Consider the following 16,924-nt stretch of genomic DNA (forward strand, 5'->3'; position numbering starts at 1 on the left):
GACTTCAAGTACTCTCAGCTACTTGTCACACAGCGAATGGATGACACCACGCCAATGTTATTCAAGGAACTCTATGCCATACCAACATTACCAGGAGAAAGCTAAGGATGCAGTGCTCTGGAAGCACCCCTAGGGGTGGAACCACTGCTTGAAAGGCATGTGCAACTTCAACCCCTATTTTATGCCAACTCACTTTTTCTAACATGACTGTGTCCATCGATGTGAACTCCCTAGTTCTACTTGTTCCTCATCATCTGTGACGACGGGAAAACTGTCATCTATGAATAATGACCGTCTGCACAGAAAATTCAAGGCTTCTTAAGTTTTTCATAAACTAATGAGTGTAAATTTGAGACTTTAATTTGTATTTCCTCGAATACTAATCGAGTGAGGACACGTTTCCATGTTCACTGGCCACTCATGTTTTTTTTTTGGTGTTAACGCCTGGTCATATCTTGTGCTCTCTTTTTATTAGGTAATTGTTCCCTTTTAATGGTTTGTAGAGGTTTTCCATATTTTTTTTGAACACTTGTCCTTTGTTTCGTGACTTGCTTAACTTTTTCATAGTGTTGTTTGATGAACAGAAGCTTTGATAAAAATGATCAATATTTTAATTTATTGCTGGTGATTATGCCTTATTTAAGAAGTCTTTCTCTACCCTGAGCTCTTAAAGCTTTTCTACTATTTTCTGAAAGATGTATAGCTTTTCCTTTCACATTTAACTCTGATGGAGCCAAAATTTGAACCAAGATCTTTAGCTACTTTTATTTAATGTTATATTGGAGGTTCTACCCACTATAAAAAGCCATGAAGAAATGAAAGATTGGTAAGTTTTTTCCCTTCCCTTCCATCTACACAAAACAACTCCTATCCCTGAATGCAAATTATTAGAATAAGAGCTTTTAGCAAGATGACTGAATATGGGATAAATATACTACAAGTCAGATCCTGCAGGTTTGGGTAGATATCAGGACAAAAGTTATCTTCTATTAAAAACTTGCTAAAATGTTTTACTCTGAGTAATTTTATTGAATGTATTTTCTGCATCTAATGATCATATATTTTTCATTTGTTAATGTGGTCAACAGCATTTAAAAGATTTTCTAATGTGAAACCAACCTTTTTGATCTTGGGATAAACCTGGTGTATTTTGTTTTTTATGAATGGGTGGACTTGGTTTGCCAACACAGCCATCGACTGCAGAATGTCTCCCAGGTAAAATGCCTTTTGTTTATTATCCAGCATTCACAGACAAACACATATACAAAGTTCTGGCTAATATTTATATAAGAAAATTTTATATTTAAGTTTGATATACATTTTAAAACAATGTGTGAGAAGATCCTCAAATTAAATTTCAAATAAAATTGCTAGAATATCAGAATCACAAGACAGTACAAGGAGCCCATGCATAAAGAAGATGCGTGCTTTTTTGTTAATTTGGGGAGGGGCATGGGGGATCAATCTGTGGGAATCTTGAGAGCCCTAGGTTTACAAGCTTCATCCTTGCAGAACCTGTGTTTGTTTCTGTTGGGTGACAAAAAACATAGCCACTTGTGGCCCCTTCATTTAAGTTAGTGGTTCCTTGATCTTGCAGGAAGTGTAAATTAAGAGCCCCACGCTCATGTGAGGCCAAGACCATGGAAACAAATCCGAAAAGGATACTAGGTATGTTCCAAGTTGTCATAAAGACAGGTTTCCTCCTTGCCTCCTTTTGCCAACAGGTAGCTTTTCTTTGTCTTTTTTTTTTTTTTTTTTTTTTTTTTTAGCTTCCTAGCTTAACCTTTCACAGAGAGATGTAGCCACTTCAAATATCCAAGAGCTTTATGCAGGAATCACAGACTGAGGCTCAGGTCCCCATAGACAAAGTCTCAAAATCCCCACAGACATAAACCTCTAAAGCTTTTGTTTTAGTATTTGACCCCAGCTTCCATGTTGGTTTTTCTTTTTTTTTTTTTTTTTTAAACCACTCTGATTTCAGTTCCCTGTTTATTGTTTGTTTTTTTTTTTTCCCAGCCTTCAGTCTAAATTAATTAAAATCAAAATCAAAGAAGTGGTTTTAGAAAGAAATAAAGCTTGACTGGCCATCAATAGCACAGAGTATTTGATCCTGGCTTAAAAAGCTTTAAATATATTTACTAAATAATTTTAATTACAAGTTAATTTTATTCATTGTAACTCTATGGTGCTAGAAAATAGTTTGTTCTTCTAAGTGACTTAAGCATGACTCTTGAAATTTTTATATTTATTTGCTAATATGCAAACTAATGGTTTTAGGTAGACAAAGCAAAGTTAAACTTTTGCCCAAATAATAAGGAATTCTTAGTGAGTAGAAAATTACATCTTATAATTTACATATACTACAAAAGCATCAGACTCAAATTTAAAGCATTATACGTGGATGAACCAAATGTTTACTTGCGACTCTAGAATAAAAGTTATAAACTCTCTAAGCCTAATGAAACTAAACTACTTGACTGAGAAATTATGAAAATGTGCTTTAGTTTCATAATAAATTACAAAATTCCACTGCAGATATCCTACAAAACATTAATACAATTACAAATTTAATTTCTTAAAAACTAGCATTTAACACTGCAAAAAGATATTTTTCCCACAAGTTTAAGATTAGCCAAGTCCTTACCTCTCCAGCACTTGCGCATTCCTTGGCTCTCCTGTGGAGTGCAGCCCATGTATCTTCATACCTAAGAAAAGCAAAACACTAACTCAAAATACAAGCCATACATTAAGAAAATACTATCTAAAGAGAAACCTGGAACATCCAGTGGTGTCAGAAAGGAAAAGCTCAAAAAATAATGGGGATATGTTACAAAAACACAGAAGTCAACTTGAAGAGACGTACAATGGCCAAATCTGGGACAATTTGAGCAACAAAATAAATACTGGTAGCAATGGGTTGTAACTCAAAGAATAAAATGAATATCCATGAATTCAATGATTTAAAGAAATAACTGAATAAATAAATGGGGGAGAAAGGAAAAACTCCTCCCTGCAGAATTCTAATTAATAATTGTAGAAAAAATTTATAAAAATAGAAAATCACCATTTGGTAAACATAATAATTATTTCAGGTAAGAACAGTAATAGATCCTAAAATCAGTGGTGAAAGTATGAAGAGAAACAGGATAGTTTCACAGTCTCCAAGTATCTCCCCACAGGATACTCATTAATTTAAAAGGGGAAACAGTATTAAGAGCCGAGAAACCTGGCAGACACTTCTTTAAACCAAGTGACCAATACTAACATCAACAATAATGAGACATATCAACCTCGTGTGCCTAAAGATATGACGCACTGGAACTACACAACACTATTCTTCTAGCATTCTCCCATAAAGGCACTAACTTGAATTTCATCATGAGAAAATAGCAGATACACACAAATTGAGAGGCATTTTCCAAAATAACAAGCCAGCACTCTTCAATAGTGTCAAGGCCACAAAAAACAAAGAAAGCACAAGAACTGCTACCGATTAAAGGAGATGAATGAGATATGGTGACTAAATACAACTCGTGATCCTTGATTGGACCCTGGTCCAGAAAAAAGTGCATTATCGGAACAACTGACAAAATGAGAAAAAGGTCTATAGATTACGTATCAATGTTAATTTCCTCATTTTGATAATTGTACTATTGTACATGATCCTCAAAATATACAAAGCAAAAACTGACAAAATTGAAAGGAGAAGCAGTTCTCCAATAACAGACTTCAGTAACCTACTCTTAATAATGCATCAATTGACCAGACAGAGGGTAAGAAAAAAGAGAACATGAACAACAGAATAAACCAACTAGATAACAGACATATACAGAACACTCTACTCAACAACAGAATACACATTCTACTGAAGTATACAAGGGACATTCTCCAGGAGAGAACATGTGTTAGGCCACAAATGAAGCCTTGATAGATTTTTAAAGGCATATATGAGAAATCTCGGAACCTTCTGCTCAATTTTGCTGTGAACCTGAGATACTCTAAAAAAAAAAAAAAGTCTATATTAAAAAATAAAAAGATAGCTACCATACAAAATATCTTCTCTGACCACAAAAGGTTGAAGTTAGAAATAAGTAACAGGACAAACACTGAAATATTCACAAATTTGCAGAAGTTAAACAATATGCTTTTAAACAACCAATGAGTCAAACAAGAAATCAAAAGGAAAATCAGAAAATATTAAGAGATGAATGAAAATAAAATTACAACATATCAAAACTATGGGTAGAAGCAAAAGCAGAGCTAAGAGGGAAATTTATAGCTATAAATGCTTATATTAAACAAAGAAAGATACCAGCAAACCAAATATAGTAGTACATTAAAAGGATCACACACCATGATCAAGTGGGGTTTTTTCCAGGCATGCAAGGATGGTTCACCATCCACAAATCAAGTGATGTGATACACCACATTAATAAAATAAAGGATAAAAATCATATGATCATCTCAATAGATGCAGAAAGAGCATTTAACAAAATTCAACATCCATTTATAAAAACTCTTAGCAAAGTGGGTACAGACAGAATGTACCTCAACAAATTTCATATATGACAAACACACAGCTAACATCATACTCAGCAGTGAAAAGCTGAAAGCTTTTCTTCTAAGATCAGGAACAAGACAAGGATGCCTAGTCTCACCACTTTTATTTAACATAATGTTGGAAGTCATAGCCAGAGCAATTATGCAAGAAAAAGAAATAAAAGGCATCCAAATTAGACAGGAAGAAGGAAAACTCCTTATTTGAAGGTGACATGGTAATTATACATAGAAAACCCTAAAGACTCCACCAAAATATTGTTAGAATTAATAAACAAATTCAGTATAGTTGCAGGATGTAGAATCAACATACAAACATCTCTTTCTATACCCTAGAAACAGAAAGTGAAATGAAGAAAATAATCCCATTTACAATTGTATCAAAAACAATGAAATCTCTAGGAATAAATTTAACCAATGAAGTGAAAGACCTACACATTGAAAACTATAAGATTATTAACTAAAGAAATTAGAGAAGACACAAATAAGTGGCAGGGTATCCTATGTTCATGGATTGGAAGAATTAGTATTGTTAAAATGTTCACATGCTCCAAAGTGATATCCAAAGCAATCTACAGAGTCAATGCAATCCCTATCAAAATTCCAATGGCATTTTTTGCAGAACTGAAACTAACAATCCTAAAATTTGCATGGAATCACAAATGATCCTGAATAGCCAAAACAATCTTAAGAAACTGGAGGCATCACACTTTCTGATTTCACACTTTATCACAAAGCTGTAATAATCAAAACAGCATGAAACTGGCATAAAAACGGACACAAGATCAATGGAACAAAATAGAGAGCCCCAAAATAAACCCACACATATAAGGTCAATTAATTTACAACAAAAGAATCAGGAATACACAATGAGGAAAGGACAGTCTCTTCAATAAATGATGTTGGAAAAACTGGACAGCCCCATGGGAAACAATGAAACTGACAACTACTTTACACCAAACTTAACTCAAAATGAGTTAAAGACCTGAATGTAAGACCTGAAACGATAAAACTCCTAGAAAAAAACAGGCAGTAAGCTCGACACTGGTCTTGGTGATGATTTTTTTAAATCTGACACCAAAAGCAAAGATACCAAAGTAAAAGTAAACAAGCAGGACTACATCAAACTAAAAAAGTTCTGCAGAACAAAGGAAACTATCAATAAAATGAAATAGGTAACCTACTGAATGTGAGAACATATTTGTAAATCATGTATGTAATGAGGGGTTAACACCCAAAATATGTAAAGAAATCATGCAACTCAATAGCAAAAAACCAATCTGATTAAAAAATAGGTAGAGGCTCGTAACATTTTTCCAAAGGCATACAAATGACCAACAGGTATATGAAAAGGAACTCAACATCACAAATCATCAGAAAAATGCAAATCAAAACCACAATGAGATACTACCTCAGCCCTGTTAGATGGCTATTATCAAAAAGACATCAAATAACAAATGTTGGTGAGGATGTGGAGAAAAGGAAACCCTTGTACACTGTTGATGGGAATGTAAATTGGTGCAGCTACTATGGAAAACAGCATGGAGGGTCCTCAAAAAATTATACAGAGAATATAGCCAATATTTTGTAGTAACTATATACTTATTTTCATAACAGCTTTATTGAATTTTAATTGACATACCATAAAATTCTTGCTTCTAAAGTGCATAATTCAGTAGTTTTTAGTATATTCACAGAGTTGGGCAACTATCACCACTATCTAGTTTCAAAACATTTTTATCACCCTGAAAAGATACCCCTCTCCCATTCGCAGTCTTTACGTATCCCCTCTCTTCTCCCGACCTTGGCAACCATTATCTTTGTCTCTATGGATTTGCCTATTCTGGACAATTCACATAAATGGAATCATACAATATGTGCCCCTTTTATTGGTTCCTTTCATTTAGCATGATGTTTGAGTTTCATCTGTAGTGTAGCATAGGTCAGTACTTCATTCCTTTTTGTGGCTGAATAATATTTCATTGAATGGAGATACCAAATTCTGGTTATCCATTCAGCAGTTGATGAATATCTGTGCTGTTTCTACTTTCAGGCTCTTATGAATACTGCTTTATGAATGATACTGCTATGTACATTTGTGTACAATTTTTTACATGGACATAGGTTTTCAATTCTCTTAGTGTGAAATTGCTGGGTCACATGGTAATTCTACATTAAACTTTAAGAAACTACCAAACTGTTTTCCACAGCAGCTGTGCCACTTTATATTCCTACTAGTAAAACATTAGGGTTCTAATTTCTCCATATCATTGCCACCACTTGTCAATATTTGTCTTTCCGATTACAGCCATCCTAGTGGGTATGAAGCAGTATCTCACTGTGGCTTTGATTTGCATCTCCCTTATGACTGATGATGTTGACAATCTTCTTATGTGCCTATTGGCCATTTGTCTATCTTTTTATGGAAATGTCTATTCAAATTCTTCATCTATTTCTTCATTGCATTGTTTATCTTTTTATTGTTCAGTTACAAAAGTTCTTTATATGTTTTAGATACATAACTTAGATGTATAATTTGCAAATATTTTTACCCATTCTGCAGACCATTGTTTCACTTTCTTAATGGTGTTCTTTGAAGTGCAAAAGTTTTAAATTTTGATGAAGTCCAATTTATCTTTTTATTTCTTTGTTACTTATGTTTTAGATGTCATAGCTAAGAAAATCATGTATTTTAACAGCAGAAATGAACTGGAGAAGAAATGGTATAACATTAAGTAATCAAAGTTAAGAAAATTATTAAGGACTCAAATTCAGAATCAATTTTATTGCAACAAAGAAATCATAAACAATACATGCACGTGATGAAGTATCCAATAGTAAACACAACAGTGATCAATATGCTCAAAGACTGAATGGCCTTTGGATTCATCAGTGAAATGTAAAAGCCCCTGAGGGAAACAAGTAAATAATTTCCAGTCTCTACGTTAAGATAAAATTTAGTTGTTTTGAGGTTTCTATCCATAAAATTACAAAATATGTTTAGACAAAAGTCAGAAGCATAACCTTTTCACTTAAATAAAAACACTTACCTGCTAAGTAATTCTAGTCCAGCAGAGTACTTTGGCAAATATGGAATAGTTCTGCGAAAAGAAACACTTATTTTATTAAAACTGTTGCTGATTTAGGCCAACTTAAAAAGTTACAATAATTTTGACACTATCAGTCATAATGTGGACTATTTTAAAATCACTAATGACAATTTATCTAAACTAGTGTTTGTATTGTTTTATTCAAAGTTAATCCACTTGCTATACACTATCAACCATCACTTTGCCGTATAGATTTTTAGCACACAATAACACAATAGGCACTTTAACATAAAGCCAGATAACAAGAAATTATTTTAAAGGCTTTTCATCTTTAGGTTTAAAGTGAAATTTGATCATGTGCTTTACTTTATTAAAAAATGGAAAAATTGCACAAATAGTACTAGTGTTTTCATATAAAACAGATAACACAGCTAAAGAGGCTCACTTGTCAAGTATTATTTCACTATTACTGGGCTTCTCAACAATGGAGAACTTGTATTTTGCTCTTGCTATACAAATAAAAATATTAATTATGATCAAATAGCCATTAATTGTCATAGAGTAAAACAGTTACACTTCACCATTTTCAACTATTTTACCATTTTATCAGAAAAATTTCCAGTGTTACCAAATTTAGAAAGAATCAATAAATCATTTAGTCAGATGCATTCAACAGATGTAAGAACCATTAAAGTAATTATACCTCTGTGATTACAACCCAAAGTTGTATGAAATTTAAGTCATAGTAAATTAAATCAGCACTAGCTTACCTGGGTTTGTTTTTTACTTTAGCTTCTCTTGACTTGTCACTTAAAGTCTTCAGCCTGTAATTCAACAAGTATAAAATATCATTTTTACAGCCTAAGAGATTTTTTTTCAACTGCATATTTCATAGCTGTTAAACTTTGAGGTTGGATAAGCTAATTTTTTTTTTTAGCAAGAATTAAGCACCTCTACAGACAACAAACACTTGTTTATTGTAAGTCAGATATCACATATGGAAAATTTGTAGCAAATATTTTTATGTATTTTTCTTGCCCCAAATCCCTTTTCTAGAAACTTCCTAAATGTGACTGGATCTGAAAAACCTCATTATTCTGGCATCATCCTTAGGGGAAAAAGTGGTCCCCTTAGGTGAACTTGATCCGTAACAAAGATATCTAAGCAGCACATTTTATTAAGTGGATACTATGCCAGGCACTCGAATCCCTTAAGTACCAACATTTGGTGAAATGTTAGCTATTGATGAAAGGCTTTCTAAAATATGTTACAAACCTCTTTTATTAAGGAGGACCTGGTACAGTCTATTGGACGTTTTCTGATAACTCCAGCTCATTATTATGAATATCACTGACTACATTTCGTGCCGAAACAGTACTCTCCTCAGGTGTTTCTCAGCTAGGAATGCCTCTGCATTTACCAACTGGAAACCAATCGTAAAAGGTGCTTTTTTGAGTTTCTGAGTTTGTTCAGGATCCTGTGTCTATTTTTTCCAAATTAAAATTTTCCATCTCCACCACTGGTCATCTCGTACAGGCTACCACTTGCTGCTTCTGCTAACTATTTAACTATGACAGCCTGCGGCCCTCCTATCTCCTTTTTTAAATTATTGGGCTGGAAAACAGATAAATGGGCTAAAATGTATATGTAAAATAAAATATGCTCCTCTATATATAAAATATGAAGTTCATAAAACTTTATACAATTTTTGTTTTTTATATCACTTCACCAACCCATTTTTACCTTCGACTGAGGACTCTGTACCATTCAACAGGTTGCCAAAAAGTTGAGTGCTAAATTATGAGATTATCTCATAAAAATGAGATACCTGGACACATTCTTCTTAATTTGGTTACTTCCACAAATATCACTTCTAAACAAAGTCTGATACACAGGCCACAGTATCACAGTTAGAGCTCTACAAAGCCTTCGTAAAAACTAGAAATAAGTGCTCCTTCCCCAAGACACTGCACTGCAATCAGCCAGAAACTGTCCTAGCAAACAAGCTGACTCTTAATGCCCAGCCCTCCGTTGTGTACAGCTTTATGTGCAAGCCCTGAAAGAATTCCAACCTTTTTGCCAGTAATGCCTGGCTAAGTACCAGAAAGAGACTTCTTCTCTCTGATGCCATTTTTTAGTAAGTTGCAAGGTCAATTTCACACCAAGACTTTTTATATTACTCTCTGTTCTCTTTCAAAAACTATTGATGAGATCAATTTCTCTACAGTGTTAAAAAGACTTAGCAATCTCTTTAATACAAAACTAATTTGTACATCTCTCTCTAGATGAGCTGAATTTTAAAAGTCTAACCTGTCCTAGGGAAACTATAAATTTTCAAGCTTTGCTTAGAAACCAGTAAATCCATTTTAAACAGCTGGGAAAGGTATTTTGATAGCCACACTCAACCATCTCTATTCCAATATCAGAAAGGCATTTAGTTGTGACATTCCAGGTAGAAGCATACCAGGATAGTCATACACAGCAGTGCATCATACTCAAAATGATTCTAGTATTATTTTTAGTGATTTGGGACAATTCTATATGGTTAGGTGTTACAAGGATATTGAAAGGGAACCGCTCAGGTCCTCTTTGGGCCATTTATTATGACCAAGCAAATCTCTAAGCTGATATTTCAAATGTTTATTTCTGAAATAAATGTTTAGTTTCTCAACTGTAATTTATCAAATGTGGAATTCTCCTTCACACTTCCCCAAAAGAAAAAAAGAAAAAATTAGTTTAAAATAAAAGAGAAAGAAAAAAAGTTAAATGGAGCTGAAAATAAAATTGTTAGGTCAGTAAGGGTTTCCCCAAGTGGCTCCTTAACAACCATCTGCTTTAAAAATTAGTCTTTAACCAAATGTAATGTGTGGAACATATCTGATCTGGATTTGAATAAATCAACTGTGAAAAGACATTTCTAGGAACCAGGAAATTTGATTATGGACTAGATAATTGATAATATCAAAGAATTAGTGTTAATTTTGCTAGGTATGGTATTGGCATTGCATTTATGTAATTTTTTTTTAAGAAATGAAAACTGATGCATGAGAGATGTAATAGATAAGTCTGAGATTAACATTATAAATAAGGGAGAGTCAAAGCAGTAACTGACAGCTGTTAGCAATAGTTGACAACTACTGGATCTGAATAATGAATACATGGTGTTCACTGTGTTGTTCTATTTTTGTATATGTTTAAAACTTGGTAAAAAAATTTTAACAACAAAAACAGTCTTTTAGATATTCATCTTATCTCATCACATCTTCTCCATATAAACCATCAATATGCCAAAATTCAGAATAGAAACTGCTGGAGAAAACAAAGTAGCTAGAAGGAGGTTGGAAACAGTGAAGTTCAGGGGAGAAAAAGATAAAATAAGAATAGTAGTCACTGTAACACTTTAACTTAAAAAAATAAGGTCAGATACATTTAACAAGTAACAAACAACAACAACAAAAAAGCAAGAAGATCCATTCTGAAATACATCCTCAAAATCCAGAATTCAACTGAAAGTAGCTTACCATTTTTATTTTAGGATAACAAGTTTCTCACAGTGATTCTGTGCTGGAAACAACCCACTAATAAAGTCTATTTAATGTCCCACAATGTCATGACACACTGAGAAGGAAATACTCATCCGGTGTAGTAACCCAGTTTCCTAAACCATAAGACAGTAGTATTATATTGACTATAATGATTTGCCACAAGAATTAAATGAAATTCCAATTTTGACTTTAGCAGCATTCTGTAAACTATAGAGCTAATTCAAATGAAAGGTATAATTCAAACTGTCACCATCAAGAAAAGAAACTATGTACATCACAGAGCCACGGTAAAACAAAGTAGAGGTCCCCCAATGCACCGTTCCTATAAAAGGCTTCTGCATCATTCCTAAATCTTCATGATACCATAAACCCCCAGGAAGACATGACTGCTAATGAGTATAATAATACACAGCCTTTTAAGTGAGCCACCTGACAATTATTTTCTATGCAAAGCAATTTATGTACACTTTTGAGTTCAAAAGCACTTACCTTCAAATTCATCATAACACTACAATATTTTATTTTTAGACTGTTCCAAAGACTTACGTTAATTTGACTCCAGCACATGTATTTTTTTCCAAGCTTTGTAGAAAATATTAAGATGGAGGCATCTAAGAAATGGAGGTAATTAACAAAACTGCTCAAACAAAAAGTCTGAAAAGTAGAAACCCAGAACGAGAGGTGGAGCGCTACAATGACTGAGGAGCAGGAAATGTGCCTTCTCTGCCTTTCTCACCCGCATGGTGACCTTGACAGCACTCCATTTATCTGCGCCTCCCTCTCCTACTCATTGAACCCCATCAGCTATTTTGAAGATGAGCATGGCTGCTTTAAAACACCACACAAGGTATTTATTAGCATATTTTGTCCTGTAAGGTTCCATGTTCATGCCTTCATCATTCTAACTTTCAATTCTGTTTATGAAAACAAATCCAATCTATTATATTTTCCCATTAATGTTTATCACTTTTTCTTTCTTTTTTCAAAACCACGAGCAGGGAAACACAAAAGTGTCAGTCACACCTAAAAGTGCACATGATCTCCTAAGCTCTGAAGCCTGAACGATTCACACAAAAGCTGCACAGACTCAGGAAGGAGAGGGGAATGTAGACCATCTCTACCCTAATTACCCCCAGACACACCCCTTCAGTCCTGACCTTTCTCCTGTGTATTTCATAAATTTCCAACTGTTTCTTGGAGTTAAATTACCTCACAACAAATTCATTGTCAACTGCTCTTTCTCTTTCAAAACTACTCCGAACCTCTCTTCTGTTGGTAAATGACATCAAGATACTCCAAAATTAACATCCTCAATTTCTCCACCTTTTTCACTTCCTACATCTCACTTTTTATGATATTCACCAGCGCCTGTCGCTATACCCTCCTTCAAATTTCCACCAGCACTGCCTTATCATCATCTCTCACCTGCCCTGTAATTATAGCCTCCTGAATAACCTGCCTGCTCCCTATCCCGAGCCCTCCCATTACACTGCCTCTCAAATTATCCTTCCAGAAATACAGGCAGGCTTATGCTGCTCCCCTCCACAAAAACGGCCAGAAGATTCAGTCAACCTAAAAATTAGCTAGGACCACCTTATTTGAAATAGCAACCATCCCATCCCCCAAACCCCTTCACCCGCTTTACTTTTAGTGATAGTACTACCACTTCTAGATATTCTACGTCCGGCCAGGAGACTGAGCACAGGGATGTCATTTGCTGTCTGGTGCATGCATTCTCTGCTATATCTCTAGCTCTGAGAGTAGTGCCTGTCAGTAGAGTAAGCACTCAATAAATATTTGATAAATGAATTAATTTAACAAAGCACTGAAGATCCTCTATTGTCAGTCACTAAACTTCCTTTCCAGGTTCCTCTCCCACAAGAGCTTCATCTCTGAAAGGCCCTCACCCAAATCTGTCCCCATGCTTCAAGGCCAAATCTACAAGCCACCTCCTCTGTGAAGCCATCTGAACTAATGACTCTTTCCTCTGCACTTACAAACCACATCACTTCCATCTGTCATTTAGTTCCTTCTGCTCTGCTTTATGTCACCACCAGTCTACTCTGTAGCCCCAGGATCTAGCCTGATACACAGACACCGGCAAAGATCAGGCCAACCTGAGCATGTGGCCTCTTAAATTTTTCTTTGTAATGAAATAAAAAAAAGCATATATGTAAAAGAACACTGAGTTCCTAGCCTAGTGTCTGACACTTGGTGAGAACTCAGTAAAATGTTTTTTTAAATCAAGGTGAATATTGAGATTCTTCTCCCTGCTTATTAAAAGGTAAGTAATCATGAAAGAGCCAACATTTTAGGGAAAACCTCACCATTTTACTGCACTGTGAATTAGACTGTTAGATCCTCTCCTTTGAGCAGGTTTTGATACTGCAGGGAGGGGAGAAGAGAAAATAAGCATGCTGAGCAGGGGTGGAGGTCAGGGCAGAGGTGGCTTTGAGGAGGAGACACCCATGGTCTAGTTGCAACAAGTAATAACTACCAGCTTCTATGAACCCACAAGAACTCAGAGCATTACAAACAGGAAATGCCAGCCAGTGACAGGCAACTGTAAACCCCTTGATAAATCTGATTTTTAGCTTCCTGAAGGGTTTTGCATGCCTGAATACTTCAATCCGGAGGCCATGGGTCATAACTGCTCAAATGGTAAAAATCAAAGACCAGAGTGGATTTGAAGTGCTTCAGTATGACCAAAAGTTTCCCTCAGAGCTCAAGTCAATCCCTAAAAAGTGGATGTTCTGTGTGAACTCTCCAAAAGGCTCCAAGAGTTCTGAATGAGTTAAATCAGATTAGGACTCATGTAGGTGTAGGCAAGGGGAACAGAGTAAAGCCCAGAATCAGTCCCCTTAGTCCCGTGGCCTTTGGACCAGCTGGCCGACCTCTTAGGTCAGAAAGAAAGCAACACAATCGAGGTTTATCTCGATTCTGACGTAACTGTTATTATGAATAAAAATTTACAAAAAAGATCGCTAGTCCATGGACAATCTAAAGTCCCCTGCAGGCCACCAGCAGCCTCTCCACTGCCCTTAACTGATCTCAAGTTGCACTTTTTCTAAGTTTGAATGGAAGACTGAAATTCACTGTGTTCTTCAAACATGCTTTAATCACTAATGTGACATTCTCTTGTGAACCTGATAAAGAATAATCCAGTTTTACTTTTTTAAAAAAGTAAGCTGCCTACATTTCAGCTCGAGTTATATGAATTTTCAGAAACTGAAAATGAGCAGAAAAGCCCTGAGGAGAGGCTGCTGCTATGGGAACTGTGAAGGAGCTCAGGAAAGCCCCAGGCCTCTCTCCTACTGAGTTCCTGGGGCAACCCAAACAGCTGAAGTTTCCCATTATCTTAGAAGCCAGCTGTTTCGGCTTCTATGGGCACCAACAGCAAGTGTTCTATAAGAATGCAGGTCTAGTCTGACAGTTTTGATAGGTAAGGGCCATGCTGCTTTCATCTCTGAATCCAATGCAATAGACAAGTGAAGCTGTGTTTAATTTTATCTTTTCTCAGCCTGGCAAAATATGCAAAAATAGGCTGATCTCAGGCTGACTATGAGTTTACTAAAATGAATTACGTGGATTTCTTCTCGTGAAGAACCACACAGGAGTTTGTGGACCTGACAAAAGTGAACGTCAGAGTTTAGAGCTGCCAGTCAATGGGCAGACAGACATCACTTGGAGATGAGCTATTTCTCTGCCAGGTGACAGGCCAGTAGCACACAGACAGCCCAGTGGTTTGTCAGCTGAAAGTGACCTGTACAAGGAAACCAACAAAGGGCCTACAGGGAATGACAGCCCTCTCAAGATGTCCAGTCCCAAACTGGCCCCAGTTTATAGCATCTGCAAGAGGTAAAATCAGTTTTCAAGTCAGTTCCTAACCAGATCCTCTCAATTCTCTTCCTAACTCTAAACTCAGGTTTTCCAGATCTCTCAGGATGGTTTGGATCCAGAATCCACACTCCTAGGTAAGCTGAACCCTCTCAAGCAAAGCTCAAGAGAATAAATGGGTTCTGAGATAACCACATGATCTAGAGAATTATATTAACTACCCGACTATTGAACCATCAAGGAATTCCTTGAAGCAATGACAACAGGGCTGTACCAGATGCGTTTCTCTACGAACATTCTCGTACTGTCATTCCAGTATCATACCAGCATTTTTCAATATAATAATTAACATTCTGAGAAGTTACTTTTCAAACTTAAAGGGAGGGATACAAGCACACCATCAATGGATGACTCCCAGATCACCAATAATTAATATTCTTAAGGACACCAAACTAAGATTACCAAAAATGCTTCACACGTGCTAAGTGCTCGAGTATTTGCCAGTTTAACACTCAGCACTCAACAATCCAACAATATAAACATTTTTGGCCCTCATATTAAGAGCATTCTCCAAAGGATTCGTAATCTAAAGGTGACAGCTCCCTTATAAAAGTGGCCTCCACTGTAGAGTCGTGGAAACCGAGGCAGAGTAATTTGCAGAAATACGTCTGCTTAAGTGGTAGAGGTAAGAACACAGGCAGTCCCGCGTTAGAGTCTACGCCTGTAGTTCCCAGATTCTGCACAGTGGAATCACCTGGGGGCCTTTAAAACTCCATTCCCACTCTGATGTAATTGGTATGGTTTGCGACCTGGGCAAGATGGTTAAGCGTTCCCAGGTGATTCTAAGCAAAGTTCGGGACCGGCTTGGTCTGTGTGCGCTCCACCACTAGGTATTATTAACAATATTGCTGTAGTTCTGTTGTTTCTGTTTCCCTAGAGTTTCTCCACTGAGGCGTGAAACCCGAGGCAAAGGTAGAGAAAGCAAAAGGGGAAGAAGCGCCAAGCCTTGCAAAGGGTTCGGCAAGCGAGCCAAGCGCCGGACAGGACGCGCAGCTGGGCCCCAGCCGGTGAAGGCTGCGGGGGCCAGCGACCTTCGGCCTGGGGCGGGGCCGCAGAAGCCCCGAGGCCCGAGCGGGCAGGGGGTCTCGGCAGCGGGGGAGGGGGCACAGGACCACGGTCCCCGGGTGGCGGGAGGGGCGGGGAGGCGCGCTCGCCGGTCACACGAGCCCCCCTCGGGCCGGCTGGAGCTGCCGGGAGAGGGTCGCACAATCCCCGGCGCGCCCACTGCCTTCCCGACCCCCTCCCGGCTCCGGGACGCGGGTCAGAGCCCGCCGGGTGAGACCGAAGTTACTTTGTGTCGCCGCACCGACCCCGGAAAGTTCGTTACTTTCCTCGGCGGGGCGGGGATGGGAGGTGCGGTGGGACGGGACTGGACTGGGGTACGCGGAGGGGAGAGAAGCGGCGTCCCGCGCGCCCTAGGTCCGGCCCCCCGGACCCCTTTCCATCCCCCACCATGTACCCACCCGGAGGTGAAATCCTGCTGCACGCTCAGCAGCCGCTCGCGTAGGGTCTCCAGCATCGCCGCCGCGTCTGCTCCCCTCAGGCCTCAGGACGCCGCCGCCGCCGCCCGCCCTCACCTGTCACCGCGCGCCCCGCACTCTCACGGCCGGCCCCGCCCCCGGCCCGCTCTCTTCTCGGCGTCGCGGCCCTTCCGCGTTCCCGCCCCCCGCTCGCGCGCTCCCGCCCCGCCCGGGCCGCGCAGCCGCAGTGGGCCACGCCGGGCTCGGGCTGCGGAAAAGGGGCGGTCCTTCTCTGCCGGCTGAGAACGCAGTAGGCGCCCGTGCAGTTTTCTAGCCCAAGCCAGGCCCTCTCGTTTTCCTCTTTAACACTGAAGTGACGTCGTGAAAGAATGCTTTAAAAAAAATCCAGGGCTTC

General features: G+C 37.9%; 1 protein-coding gene across 1 annotated transcript in view; it reads right to left on the reverse strand.

Moving 5' to 3' along the window:
* DTNBP1 (dystrobrevin binding protein 1) overlaps positions 1-16,716 on the reverse strand; it is an 89,732-nt gene extending 73,016 nt beyond the window's left edge. Inside the window, exons 1-4 of the mRNA XM_031435170.2 lie at positions 16,513-16,716; positions 8,378-8,431; positions 7,608-7,658; positions 2,645-2,705 (exon numbers count right to left, since the gene is read on the reverse strand). Of these exons, the coding sequence (XP_031291030.2) occupies positions 2,645-2,705; positions 7,608-7,658; positions 8,378-8,431; positions 16,513-16,568 (222 nt within the window). The 5' untranslated portion in view covers positions 16,569-16,716. The remainder of the gene's footprint in view (positions 1-2,644; positions 2,706-7,607; positions 7,659-8,377; positions 8,432-16,512) is intronic.
* Between the last annotated feature and the right edge of the window lie 208 nt (positions 16,717-16,924).

This window comes from Camelus dromedarius, chromosome 19, assembly GCF_036321535.1.
Source record: "Camelus dromedarius isolate mCamDro1 chromosome 19, mCamDro1.pat, whole genome shotgun sequence".
Taxonomy (NCBI): Eukaryota; Metazoa; Chordata; class Mammalia; order Artiodactyla; family Camelidae; genus Camelus; species Camelus dromedarius.